At 53.3% G+C, this 12,938-nt stretch overlaps 6 protein-coding genes across 6 annotated transcripts; 3 read left to right on the forward strand and 3 right to left on the reverse strand.

The window, feature by feature from the left end:
- Positions 1-465: 465 nt before the first annotated feature.
- On the forward strand, positions 466-1,764 carry BBA_01623 (zinc-binding dehydrogenase; the record flags this gene model as incomplete). Its single annotated transcript, XM_008596720.1, has 4 exons — positions 466-498; positions 620-755; positions 851-1,169; positions 1,224-1,764. 4 exons carry the CDS (start codon positions 466-468, stop codon positions 1,762-1,764), a joined length of 1,029 nt encoding a protein of 342 aa, XP_008594942.1.
- Positions 1,765-1,947: 183 nt separating this feature from the next.
- Positions 1,948-5,132, reverse strand: BBA_01624 (importin-beta domain-containing protein; the record flags this gene model as incomplete). The annotated part of the gene is made up of 2 exons (XM_008596721.1): positions 1,948-4,893; positions 4,962-5,132. 2 exons carry the CDS (start codon positions 5,130-5,132, stop codon positions 1,948-1,950), a joined length of 3,117 nt encoding a protein of 1,038 aa, XP_008594943.1.
- Positions 5,133-5,635: 503 nt separating this feature from the next.
- Positions 5,636-7,138, forward strand: BBA_01625 (threonyl-tRNA synthetase; the record flags this gene model as incomplete). The annotated part of the gene is made up of 1 exon (XM_008596722.1): positions 5,636-7,138. One exon carries the CDS (start codon positions 5,636-5,638, stop codon positions 7,136-7,138), a length of 1,503 nt encoding a protein of 500 aa, XP_008594944.1.
- A 316-nt stretch (positions 7,139-7,454) lies between these two features.
- BBA_01626 (helix-loop-helix DNA-binding domain-containing protein) lies at positions 7,455-7,992 on the reverse strand (the record flags this gene model as incomplete). Its single annotated transcript, XM_008596723.1, has 3 exons — positions 7,455-7,500; positions 7,570-7,768; positions 7,884-7,992. 3 exons carry the CDS (start codon positions 7,990-7,992, stop codon positions 7,455-7,457), a joined length of 354 nt encoding a protein of 117 aa, XP_008594945.1.
- An 809-nt stretch (positions 7,993-8,801) lies between these two features.
- BBA_01627 (septum formation maf) lies at positions 8,802-9,688 on the reverse strand (the record flags this gene model as incomplete). The annotated part of the gene is made up of 2 exons (XM_008596724.1): positions 8,802-9,431; positions 9,485-9,688. 2 exons carry the CDS (start codon positions 9,686-9,688, stop codon positions 8,802-8,804), a joined length of 834 nt encoding a protein of 277 aa, XP_008594946.1.
- Positions 9,689-10,634: 946 nt separating this feature from the next.
- Positions 10,635-12,845, forward strand: BBA_01628 (Bromodomain containing protein; the record flags this gene model as incomplete). The annotated part of the gene is made up of 5 exons (XM_008596725.1): positions 10,635-10,712; positions 10,850-10,941; positions 10,992-11,928; positions 11,981-12,371; positions 12,430-12,845. 5 exons carry the CDS (start codon positions 10,635-10,637, stop codon positions 12,843-12,845), a joined length of 1,914 nt encoding a protein of 637 aa, XP_008594947.1.
- Between the last annotated feature and the right edge of the window lie 93 nt (positions 12,846-12,938).

The following is a 12,938-nucleotide window of genomic DNA, read 5'->3' on the forward strand; positions in this document are numbered from 1 at the left end:
ATATTATATTTCTAATTACTAATTATAAACTAAGGAAGGGAAAAGGTATTTACTTTAGCCTTTATTTCCTATATAAAACTAGGTACCTTTCCCTTAGGACGGTTTCTTCTAGGTAGACATATAATAATAGAATTACGTTGCCTAAAACCTTATGCCTACTAGTTTCTTATTATCTGCACCTCTGGGCAGCTGACTCACTAATCGTAAGCCTAGAGACCAATTGCTGAGATAAAGCCCGGGCGGTGATGGGCAACCGGCGACATAAACTCCGCTTGCTTCAAGCTTTCATCTGGTTGTGCTCTCTCACCCACCTTTACTTCTGTTGCTGCTTTCTTCCTTTAACTCAAACTTCATCTTGTGCCGAGTCTTTTTTTGCATCGACATTTCATTCCATTTCCCATTCCTCTACTGGTAGAATATTGCGCAAGCAAAGCACAGCGGCGCGCGACCGAATAGCCGGGCAATATGAAGGGCATCCAGATTACGGAATACGTCAAGGTGCGCTTTGCTAGCAAGCAGATGAAAAGCAACAAACAAATATCCCCGTCCAGTTGATTGATCACTTGCGCCACGGTATATGCGCAAAGGTTTAGCTAACGTAGACTCAAAAACGCATCAGGGGCCGGAGGAGCTCAAGGTCGTCGACTTGCCGGACCTGCAGCCAGAAGATGCCGAGTACACAATCAAGGTGCACGCCGCGGCGGCCAACTTTTTCGACATTCTCCAGATCCAGGGCAAATACCAACACCAGCCTCGTGCGTTTTTGCTCGCTCCTTCTTTCCTCCCCGTGTTTTCTTTTTCCGCCTCTCTCTCCATTGGCCTGCAGCTTCGTCTGACACTTCTCCTCCAGCCTTTCCCTGGACCGCCGGCGTCGAATTCTCCGGCGTCGTCGTCGCCGTCCCCAAGGACCCCGAGACCAAGCCGCTGTACCCCGTCGGCACCCGCGTCTTTGGCGCCTCGCAGGGCGCCTACGCCGAGCACGTCCATGCCGCCGAGCAGACGATCCTGCCCGTCCCCGAGGGCTGGTCCTTCCAAGACGCCGCCGGCCTCTTCGTCACCGCACCGACGAGCTACAGCGCGCTCGTCCAGCGCGCCGGCATCAAAAAGGGTGATTGGGTGCTGGTCCACGCCGCCGCCGGCGGTGTCGGTCTGGCTGCTGTCCAGAGTTAGTAACACCATGAAAAAAAAAAAATGAAAAAAAAAAAATATTCCTCAACTAACAGCAAAAAACCAGTCGCCAAAGCGTTTGGCGCCACCGTCATCGCCACCGCCTCGACGCCGCGCAAGCTCGAAATCGCCAAGCAGTTTGGCGCTGACCACGTTCTCTCGTACAACGACCCCAACTGGCCCGCGCAGGTCAAGGAGCTGACGCCCGACGAAAAGGGCGTCGACATTGTCTATGACCCCGTCGGCCTCGTCGACAAGTCCACCAAATGCATTGCCTGGAACGGTCGCATTCTCATCATCGGCTTCGCCGGCGGCAAGATTGAAAAGGTCGCCATGAACAAGGCCCTGCTCAAAAACATCTCTCTCGTCGGCCTCGCCTGGGGCGCCCACTCGCTGCACCAACCCGAGCTCGTGCCCGTTGTCTGGAAGGGCGTCCTCGATTTAGTCCGCCAGGGCAAGCTCAGGGGCACTCAGTACACCGACGAGGCGTTTGTCGGCCTCGACCGCGTCAAGGACGGCCTCAAGGCGCTGGCAGGCCGCGATACCTGGGGCAAGGTCATCATCAAGATTGCGCCTGAAGCGGAGAGCAAGCTGTAAATGAGCCTTTTTTCAAATAGATGCCGGCATTCAAAGAATCAAAAGAGTAAAACAGATTGAACCAAGAAAAATGGGTCCATCTCATCAAACAGTCTATATTTGCTTATATTGTTCATCTAGTCGTGTGTGCATCGCGTTTATCAGAAATGACACAACGCGAATCGGTAGATCTGCGTCCGCATCTTATTGACCCAGTCCGGCCATAGTCTGAAACTTGGTAATCACGTCCGGGTCCACGTTGACAGCCCACTGCTCTTGGAACGCCGACTCGCCGCCTGCGCGGCCAACAAGGTCCTGCAGTCTCTCTCGAACAAAACCGGATGCTTGAACCGTGTGAACAGGATCGCTGGCCACCATCTGTCGCTCCGTGATGCGCTTCGGGGTATCGTACTCTGTTGCGTCTCCTAGCTCGCCGAGGTCTCCAACCAACATGTCACGGCCATTGGGAGTGCCCTCTTGCAGCTCCGCCAAAATCGTCGCCCACATATCAAAATAATCCTGCAGTTTACCGAGAACCAGCTCCTGCATCGGAGAAGGCAGCTCCAGTAATCGAGTGAGGCCAAGTAGATGTAGCTTCTGACGAGGAAGATTATCCATATCATGAATGTACGAGAACCACTCGGCAGACAACCAGTTCCACACTTGATCTAAAGCGCCGAAAGACGCCAGCAGCTGCACAAACAGGGACGGCTCAGCTAATGCCAGCCGCGAGAGAATGGCAAAGTAGTCCCCCTCAGTCACCGTGTTCAACTTGCTGACCCTCCTGTTCGGGCCGGTTGTCTGGGCGGCTTCCCAAGCGTCGCGCAGGTTTTCCATGATTAATCGCATAAAGCCAATGTCTACCATGTCTCGAATAATGACAGAGATGCCGTCAGACCCTCCGAGCTCAGCAGCGGCGCGGATCAGGTACTCGATACACACAGTAGCAGAACGAACTTGCCCTCTACTCTTTGATGTGAGAGCGTTCGAAAGCGCAGTGAGTGTAGCAGTGCGCATATCACCATCGAGCATGGCCGAGGGGGCAAGTAAGATGTAGGACTGCACTGCTGTCATGGCTTCGGAAGCTGTTTCTTGTTGATATCCCAGGAGAGGAAGTGCTGCATCTGCCAGATCGAGCACTTCCTTGGTTAGGGGAGGCTTGCTTTGTTCCAAAATCGCATTCCAAAGCTCCAAAGATTCGTCAATGAGATGTACGTGAAGGTCAGAGCCTGCTCTGGCTGCTTCTCCAAGCAGAGGCATCATGAAACTATGGTAGCGCTGTGATTCGTTGCCCATGCTCATGACAAGGGCGGCAAAGATGGCAATGATATGTTGCTTGATCATGTACTCTTCCGATTCGGAATCTTCCCACACTTTGGGCAGTGAAGTCATCAACTGGTCACCAAACTGTGCCACCTGTTCCTCCATGCGCATAACCAAAATTCGAACAGATTCGAGAATAGCAAGCTTCGTTTCGTCGATCGCCACATTCTGCACAAGATGGACAAGCTGGCGCAGAACATCCGCGGTATACGGCAGGAAGGCTTCGACACTAAATTCTAGCTCATCGGCAATCCATCGAAGCTGTCTAGCGGCAGTAATCAGCACGACTATGTCATTTGTCTCGTCCTCGGGGTTCAGGAAATGACGAAAGATCTGATACACGACTGGTCGGCTTGAGTCTGAGAGTTTGACAGGTGCCCATTGGCTAATTAGAATGGCGATACGGCGTCTGAGGACTCGAAACAGACCACCCGATTGCTGTGCATCACGAATTAGAGTTGAGGACAGGACTGCTTCAAAGTCGAAAGAGTTGACAACATGAGCGGCTGATAGACCCATAGCGGTATAAATAGCCTCTTTGGTGGCAATATCCGCCTGGGGATTCTGCGCGCTCTGGAAATATTGCAACAAAGGGGGGATAAGGAGCTTCTTGTAATTCGTAAGAAGGTCCAGGAAAAGCTTTTCAGCACATGGGCGCACCTCCCATTCGTAGGCATTGCCTTCGCTCTGTTCCTGCTGCTCCCAGTTTTCAGGATCCTCTTCCCACGCCTCAAGGTCAGATTTGCGAAATACAAACAGGTGAGTGATAATGGCGTTGACAATCTGGACAACCAGCTCATCTTTCAGCAGCTGAGTCTTGATAATATCGCGCGCACGATCTTGCTCTTCTTTGACCTCTGGCGTGCGATACTTGAACGTCTGTAACGGCTGAAAGGCAGCCCTAACGCATGCACGCAAGAGCAAAAGGCCTTTGAGCGCAAGTCTTTCCTGGAGGGGGCCCTCGGCCTTTGCTTTGACATCGTCTTGACTCTGACGAATACCCCCAGACGTGTCAAAGACCTCTGCAAATTTGGAAATCAGATCCCAATATGCGTGAACGAGGGGTATGGAATTGGGCAAAAATGCAAAGCTAGCGGCGTGTTGTTCGGCCATGTCGATATGGAGCTTGGTAAATTGAAGTAGGTGCTTGCCCACCATCTCACTCGAGGCATTATCGTCATTGACAAAGGAGAGAAACTGGCCAAACTGGTTCTGAGAGAACATCCAAAACTGTTCGACAGTCGAGTCACTGTGCGGCCGGTCGTAGCCAACAACTACGAGGCGGCGAAGAGTCCGAATTGCTGAAAGGCTATTTCGCATAGCGATAGTTGCTTCTTCCTTATTGCCCTGTCCAGAAGAGAGATAAGAGACCCATATGTTGGACTTTTCAGCGTAAATCTCGGACAAAACGTAGACTATTTCGGGAGTGACAGACTGAAGGGCGGTCTGGGATTTCCGCAAGCGCGCAGTACCAAGTTCCTTTACGACTCGAAGCAGGATTTCGAGAGCGCCATGCAGGTGGTGTTGGTTGCCATCTTTGGAGGAGCGCAGTAAAGAAATGATGCTGGCGAGAGCATCGGGCCAGTCAGTCGGGTAATCGATGCGAACAATCTTGGCGATGACCAGGGCATTGTGCAAGGCCAGCTTGCGTTCTGGCTCGCCAACCGTTCCTTGAAAAAGACGTGAGCGAATGGCAGCCTTTTCCCCTGGTTGGATGCTGGCTTTCGTCAGGGCGTATATTCTCCACAATCGGTCAATTCCATTCTTTAGCTGGATGATGGCGAGGAAGCGAGCGTCAAGAGGGAGAGACTGGTCGAGAAAAGCTGTCTGCGAGTTGGTGAGTGGCCTGAAAGTCTGATAAAGCACCAGGCACGCGTGCAATCTGAAAAGCGTACCTGAAGTCCCGAATAGTAACCTGGCTGGCCGCTTTCACTCCAAGCCAAAAGCTGTTGCCCCGCGGCTTGCCGTTGTGCATATTCTGTCGATGATGCTCCCAGGAGGGCGCGACAAAGAGTTTCGAAGCTCAGCGGATTAGCCTCGCCGGGGACTTCGATAGAGAAGCTCATGGCGGCAAGCCTGCACCGGAAGATGCGCAAACTTGGTCAAATTCACCGCGAGTGCAGCTGATGCGGCGGGACGATGCTGGTGAACATGAACGAAGTTTGTCTGGTGGGGGTTTATTTAGTTGGGCGCCTGTGAAGGCCATGACCCCGCCTCAATTGCAGCTGTGGTAGACGAAAGTGTGCAGCATGCAACGTGGGCAACGCCGTATGCCCGGGTGATACTTGGAAGTTTCAAGTATCGAAGCTAATAAAATTCGCCATGATCATTTTTGTGATATCGATGACCATATTTATGAGGCCTTCTGTTCTGCCACTGTACTATATCATCGCCGTGTTGTAGGCCACCTGCACTGGACCCCTACAACCGTAGTCTGGACTGCAGTGGGCCGGCAGCTGGCAGCTCCGGGATTCAAAATTTCTAACTATTACACTGACAGCTGGAGCTTTAAAATCGCGTCACAGGCCAGTCAGCTTCCGGAACGAGTCAATCGCTCATACACACTCGCATGTTGCGCTCGCAAGCCACGAGGCGCGTCGTCTCGCTTGCCATACAACGTCAATGGACATGCTCGAAATGTCTGCCGCGCCGGTCCTTTTCGCAGAAGCCGGAGAAGCGTGAATCTCCTGACCACCGGAAGCTTGGCCACCAGCAGGAGCTCTTCATCACGTCCGCATTCAGTCCTGGGTCGCCAATATTTCTTCCTAATGGGGCGCGCATATTTAATCGACTAGTAGACTTTCTGCGAAAGCAGTACGTGCGGTATGGTTTCGAGGAAGTTATCACTCCCACTATATACAAAAAGTCGCTATGGGCCAAGTCCGGACACCTCGAAAACTATGCGGACGACATGTATACAGTCATTGGTAACAAACGACCGGCAGCAGTCGAGCAATCAGAGGGATGCTGCGGCACGAAACCAAACGAGCAAACGAAAGTTGAAGATGAGGACGACAGCGAATACGGCCTCAAGCCCATGAACTGTCCTGGCCACTGCCTCATCTTTGCGTCGAAACTACACAGCTATCGAGATCTGCCAGTACGGTATGCCGACTTTAGCCCCCTCCATCGCAACGAAATATCAGGCGCGCTTTCCGGGCTCACCAGAGTCCGCCGCTTTCACCAGGATGACGGCCACATCTTTTGTCGCCCGAGCCAAGTAGAGGAAGAAATTAAGAAGACGCTCGACTTTGTCAAGGTGGTCTACACTACGCTGAAATTTGGCGTAAGCTATCGACTGGCATTGTCTACGCGGCCGAAGGATCACTTTATAGGCACAGAAGATGAATGGAACAGAGCAGAGGATCGTCTTCGCCGCGCGCTTGATGCATCAGGCATGCCGTGGAGCATCAACGAAGGTGACGGTGCTTTTTATGGGCCAAAGATTGATATTGTGCTCAAGGACTCAGACGGCAAGGAACACCAGACTGCGACGGTTCAGCTCGACTTTCAGCTGCCGAAGCGATTCGAGCTGGAATACCAGGCACCAGCCCCCGAATACGAGGCTCGTGGCGAAACCACAGAAGATGCTGCTCTGCTGGCAGAGTATGGACCTGTCCGGCCAGTGATGATCCACCGCGCCGTGCTTGGGTCTGTCGAGCGTCTCATGGCTCTACTGATTGAAAATTACAACGGCAAGTGGCCGTTCTGGCTGAGCCCCAAACAAGCCATTATTCTCACCGTCAATACAACTGCTCCCGTCGTGGACTGGGCAGAAAAGGTCCGCGACGTCCTGCTAGGTAATCTTCCCAAATCATACACCGGTGAGGAGACTCCAGCGTCAGATGCTGGCATCGCCTTGTCGGGCCAAACAGGTCTTGCAGTGGACTTGGACACCACCGCCAGGTCACTGGGCGCAAAACTCAGAGAGGCGCGAAATAATGGCTACAGCCAGATTCTTGTGGTAGGCGACGCAGATGTACAAAATAAACAAGTCAGCCTGGGCAAGGAGCGCATTCCTCCTGGAGAGATGAGAGATAGAATGATGCAAATGGTGGACCGATTTGAATAATGTAGTAATAGCTACTTGTACAACAATACAATGCAAGCCTGCTTGCTGGACAGCAGTAACTCTGGATGAAGTTTGTCAAGCTTCTCTCTTGGCCTAGCCATGGGTGCTCAGCATTACAATGAGAACAAATGCTGGTTTTGCGTAAGCGGCGCACTCGCCGCGGCGCCGCGATGGGCTCTTTGGCGGCGACCATGGCTGTTGCCATCAAGCTCGGCTGCAGTCCACCCTCGCGGGGTGTGGCACCACGCTCGCTTCTGCGGCGGCCCGCGGAAAATGGTATCGTCTGATTCTCAAGTCATCGGCAGACTGCGCATTTTCATCTGTCGGCTCGACCGCGGTTGTGAGGGTGCGCAAAGGCCGATCTGCGATGGGACACAGTCAGTTGTGCGAGGACGCATTTGGCGTTTGCTTGTTGCAGCGGCGGGACTTACGACTTGAGCTCGGGGTCCACGGCACCGCCAGTCTGCTCGACGCGCTCAATCATGGACTGGCGCTCATCGAGCTGCTGGCGCATATAATCGACCGTCTTTTTAAGAACGAGTCCCTCGGATCGACCCTGACCCTCGAGGCCGGGCACCAGCTCCGTCAGTCGGTCGAAGCCTTCACGAATCGCCTGCCTGCGCTTTTGCTCTGTTGGCAAAGTTGGTTAATCATCTCGGGACGTTGTATAAATCGCTCTGCGCGACGGTCTGGAGTGCTGCGTTGGGGGGAACGAGGTCGGGCGAGCGCATGGTGGACAACTGACCAGAGGCAATGTGGTTCTGTTTCTTCTCTTCCTCGGTAAGACGGGGCTTGTCGTCGCCATTGGCGTTGGCGGCGTCGGCCCCGGTCGTGTTGTTTGGCGAAGACGACATGATAAAGAATGGATGAGCTAACACGACAAATTCCTGGGCTAGTCTTTGCGAGAATGATGGTACAGAGGTTGTCGCCAGGACGGGCTGGCAAGTTAAATCGAGACGGCGCCTTTGGTGGGGGATCACATGCGCACTGCCAAACCCACGCAAGATGCTTTCCGCTTTCCCACCACCACCACCATCTTGGCACCCACGGCGTCGGCGCTGGAAGCCAAGAAGGGCTTGCAGCGGCCGCAAGGGGAGCAAGGGGGGGGCCACTGAATCCCACTCATTTATTACATGTCCGTGCAAGCCGTGGCATGTCTGGCAAGCAGGGGTCTTGCCCCCAGATTGCTTTCGAGTGGCATGACGCACTCGGCGCGGCGCTGATTTGCAGTAAGCCACTCATGGCTTAGTGGCCCTCTGAATGTAGACAGCCGAGGACCATCATGCCGCGTATCATTTGAAATACGCCGATCAGGCAGTATGCATGCACGAGACCCCCGTGGGATTCAGGCCGAGGGAACTGGCTTACAAGGCTGCCATGGTCGTGTTGGCATCATCCGGTCAACGGCGCTCGGAAGCGACGGTCTACTGAGGCTCTTGAACAACTCGATACACTTGTTGCGTCAGGTGGCGCCGTGCCGTAATTAATGAATTAAATCGACCGAGTACAGAAACGTAAGGCAACAGGTGCGCAGGTACCTCTCTATTGTGGTACGAGCGGCATTCCAGGTCTGCCTGTTTCACATGTGCTGCGTACATGTCAATCACTCTGGTTGCGCCGTAAGAGCTGAACCATGAAATTAAGTATATTCCCTTTCGTTTACTCAGCCATCAGACTCGGCCTCTTCACCCTCGAAGTCTACCTCGTCCTGGCGAAATATGACCTTCTCTGCCAGCTGCAACGTCTTTTGCACAGGCAGACCAATGACATTGTCCATGCTGCCCTCAATCTTCTCAATCAGGAGCAATCCAGCGATTCCCTGGATCCCGTATCCGCCAGCCTTGTCTACGCCTTCGCGCGTTTTAACATACGCCTCAATGACATCATCCGGCAAACCGTTTTCCTCACTGTAAAAGTAGACCTTGGTCTCCACCGTTTCGGTCGCCATGTCGTAGCCTGGGTGGCGCGCATCTTCTCGCGGGGCGATTGCAGTCACCGAAGTCAATACGCGATGCATCCGAGAGTCGCGCAAGAGCTTCAGCATGGCAACATGGTCGGCTTCACTGCGTGGCTTCTCCAGGATGCGGCCCTCGCGGGTAACGATGACGGTGTCGGCCGCGATGACGAGTTCTGGATCGGGTATGGAGTTGAGATGTGTCTCGAGCGATTTCGAGTACACGTCAATGCCCTTGCGACGGCCCGTTTCTGAGACATACTCCCACGGACCGTATATCGTCTTGTCCAAATCTTCGGGTATTGTGGACGGCGTAATCTCAAAATTTCTCAGGCCAATCTGCCGTATTCTGTCAGACACGCCCGTCGCAGCGGCGGCTGCCGTGTACTGACCTGCTGAAGAAGCGCCTTTCTGCGGGGGGAAGCGGAAGCCAGGATGACGCGCTTCGAGTTGAGGTGTTTGATGATGGGAATATCGAGCGGCGCCGGGCCCCGGCGAAGTCCTGGAGGAGGGGGAGGGCGCGCGCTGGTCTTGGGCTCCGTCGAAGCTTCTTCGTAGCCCGGAGGCGGGTCTTTTGGTGTCCCCGAGTCGGCCATGTTGTCTGGTGGCTTACAGTTCAACGTAGCGAGCCGTAGGTGAGGGAAGAAGCTTCGGTGATTGCGTTGCTCAGGTTCAGGTCACGACCAGAGCTGCCACAGCGGGGCGCGCCAGAGCGCTACTGGCCACTGTAGGAGCAGATGTGTTAGTTGAGGCTTTCAAGTTCTTGGAAGCAAATTTTCATAAACTTCGCAGAAGTCAAGTAAGGATAATCCTTCAGAATAGACAAGCTGAGAATTGAAAACTACCATTGTCCCTTGCAACAGTGTTTAGCTGGGTATCTAAGAAGTTGACCGTTTGTATCATGCCAAGAGAGAACAGCCGTCTCGCCTACTGTCTACTGCTCCAACACCACATCCCATTAAAACCAGGACTTACCGTACTTGATCCCCGAGCAATTTTTCTGGATAATGTCTTATTCTCTTTCACAGAACTTCTTTATTTAAAGAGTTCAGCACCTCTTTATCTGAGCAGCACACTCGAAGATCGAAATGACTGGAGACGCGGACAGATGACGCTAGTCCCATTCAGGACTCTACAGCATCTTGTTGGCTCGCTACCTTTTCCCGCCCCTGCGCTTTTCTGCTTGCCAGGACAAAGACCACCACCAGCTCATTCACGCCAAAGCTTGACACTACTTGGAACGCTCACGCGCAGCATCAAGCCGCCATTCGAAACGGCCAACGGTAAAATCATTGCGCGTACGCACATTGAAAATACGAAACAAAGCGCACTACATCCGCCTGAGCGCACGCTACCAAACATCTCGAAACGCGAGTTCTGCGACCTAAACACGCGTCTGCCAATTAGCGGCGCTGGCCTGGGCACTTGCATTGTGCGCCTGCTGCCGACACGATCGATTGGCACGCGATTTTTGGAATCCAGAGTCGCTATTAGACGCATCATAAGCATCGTCAGCCGCCCAGCCGCTACGGCGCTCCCGCAATGGATAGCAAGCGCAAGGCCGACGGTGGAAGCAGCGTCGACGCTGGCGACCGCTCCTCAAAGCGTCGCAAGGTTTCGGTACGATTCTACAGCAACCATCAGTGTGAATATTGATGCAGGCCGTGTTACTTGATGGCTGGCTTTCATCATATCTCTGTTTCTTGCTACATACGATGCGCCGTCTTTGCGGCGCAATGATGCTAATAGTTGTTCAGGACTTTGATCTCACGAAAGGCGAGACCAAGGAATCAACTACCGCATATGGACTTGCATTCCTCGAGCAGATCCGTCGTACCTCCGATAAAAGGTAGAAATTATTGCACATCTCCGCAGATACAGCTACTGACCTGTATGCAGTGGCCGTTTAATCGCAACCTACTTTGAGAAGCTACTTCCCCGACAAGGCAATGCCGATTACTACAAAAAGACCCGAATGCCAATCTCGCTTGAAATAGCCGAAAGAAAACTTGAAAAGGGCGACTTCAAGAACATGGCGGAGCTTGAAAGCTACTTCAAGCGCATGATTTCAAACGCCAAAGAGTTTTATCCGCGATCATCATCTGTCTTTGACGACGCAGAGCGCTTTCGTAAGGCTCTCAGCAACTACATGACGAAGAACAATCCGGCGTATGCAAAGCGGGGCTACCAGGCTTTCCCAACACCGTTGCCCGATGAGGATGCCGAGGGTGACGACGCTGGTGATGATGATCAAAAGGCTGAGGGCCAAGATGGGGATGCAGAGGAAGAGGAACAAGGAAAACAGGACCAGGTCAAAGAGCAGGAAGAAGAAGGAGAGGAAGAAGAGGAAGAAGAGGGCCCGCGCCGAAAGTCCATCATTATCAAGAGAAAAGAAGAGCCTACTTCCTCTCGTTCGCGACCTCGACGATCATCTGCCTATCAAGCCAGCCCCAAGCCTGCTACGCCGGCAAAAGCTGATGGCCATCAATATGAGGGTGTTCCTTACAAGGGACTCACCTTCCAAGAAGCTCAAGAGAAGATTGTGGAAGAGATGCTAAGGCATCGCGAGCCCGAATACGAGGAAGTCTACTTTGAGCCTTTTGTCAATCTGCCTCCTCGGGCTTTAAAAGACTACTACAGAATAGTCACTGACCCTTTGTCGCTGAAGAAGCTCCAAAAGATTGTCAAGGGCATTCAGGGCCGCGGTGAGCTGACAGGTGTTAGCGACTTCAAGTCTTGGGCCGCTTTTGCAGAAAAGTCCAAATTGCTTTGGACAAACGCCTACTTTTACAATGAAGAGGGCAGTGAGATTTATACTCTTGCACAGGAACTCGAGGTTTGTTGCAGCCCTTACCAGAAAGCAAGGACTCATTTCTGACAGTTAGTAGAAATTCTTCAATGCACAGCTCAAGAAAGCCAAGGCGGCGGTTGCAGAGCCCGTACAATCGAAAATAAAGCTCCGGGTCGGCGGCCACACGGCTAGTGACACCCCAACAAGCAAGAAAATCACCATCCATGTAGGTGGCAGGGGCAATGAAGAGTCGCCAGCTACAGACATGGAAGTGCCCGATACGAACGGTGAAGCTACCAATGGTGCTGCAACTCCTGCGGCTCAGGGCGAGGACGGAACACCGTCCAATGCTCCCACACCGGGTCAGCTTCCGCCAGGTGCTCCGCGACCACCGCAACTATCGGAGACTCCTGTTCCTGCACCGCCTCCAGCGCCTCCGAATCCCGCCCAGAATAACGAAACTAGGCGGCCTCGCGGGCCTGGCAAAGGTGAGACGCTCAAAATTCGGAGACTGTCTCCTGAAACAATGCTAAATCTAGACTGCAGGCATCGAAGACGCGCTCCTCTCTCGACTAACCATCCTGGCCCATCCCATGCTGCAGTTCGCCCAGCCAATAATGGGCTCCATCTACCCCGACCCCAAGTACCTGCAGCAGTCGGGCGTCATCAACGTGCCGCCGCACTGCACCCGGGTCTTTGTCATCACCGCGCTGCCCGACTTCTTGCACGAGCGTCACTACAGTCTCTGGACGCTCATCAACAGGCAGCCGGTGAAGCCGTACCCGCAAATGGTGCCCGGTCAGCAGCCCCAGGAGCTCGCTTTCGAGGTCGGTCTGCATCCCGGCGTCAATGTCGTCGAGGCCCACCTGATTGCTGCCATTCCTGGTGAGCAGCGTGAAGCAGGCGCTCCCGAGGCCGAGTTGGAGATTCTTACTGCATACGTCAATGTGATGAAGAATTAAGGAAAAGATTGAAGTTTATGGCTGGAAGTCTAAGTGGGCTATCAACAAGGCGATGTTAATGTTGATGTTTTCTGTCCATTTTTTTTTTTTTTT

Source organism: Beauveria bassiana, assembly GCF_000280675.1.
Source record: "Beauveria bassiana ARSEF 2860 unplaced genomic scaffold BBA_S00003, whole genome shotgun sequence".
Lineage (NCBI taxonomy): Eukaryota > Fungi > Ascomycota > Sordariomycetes > Hypocreales > Cordycipitaceae > Beauveria > Beauveria bassiana.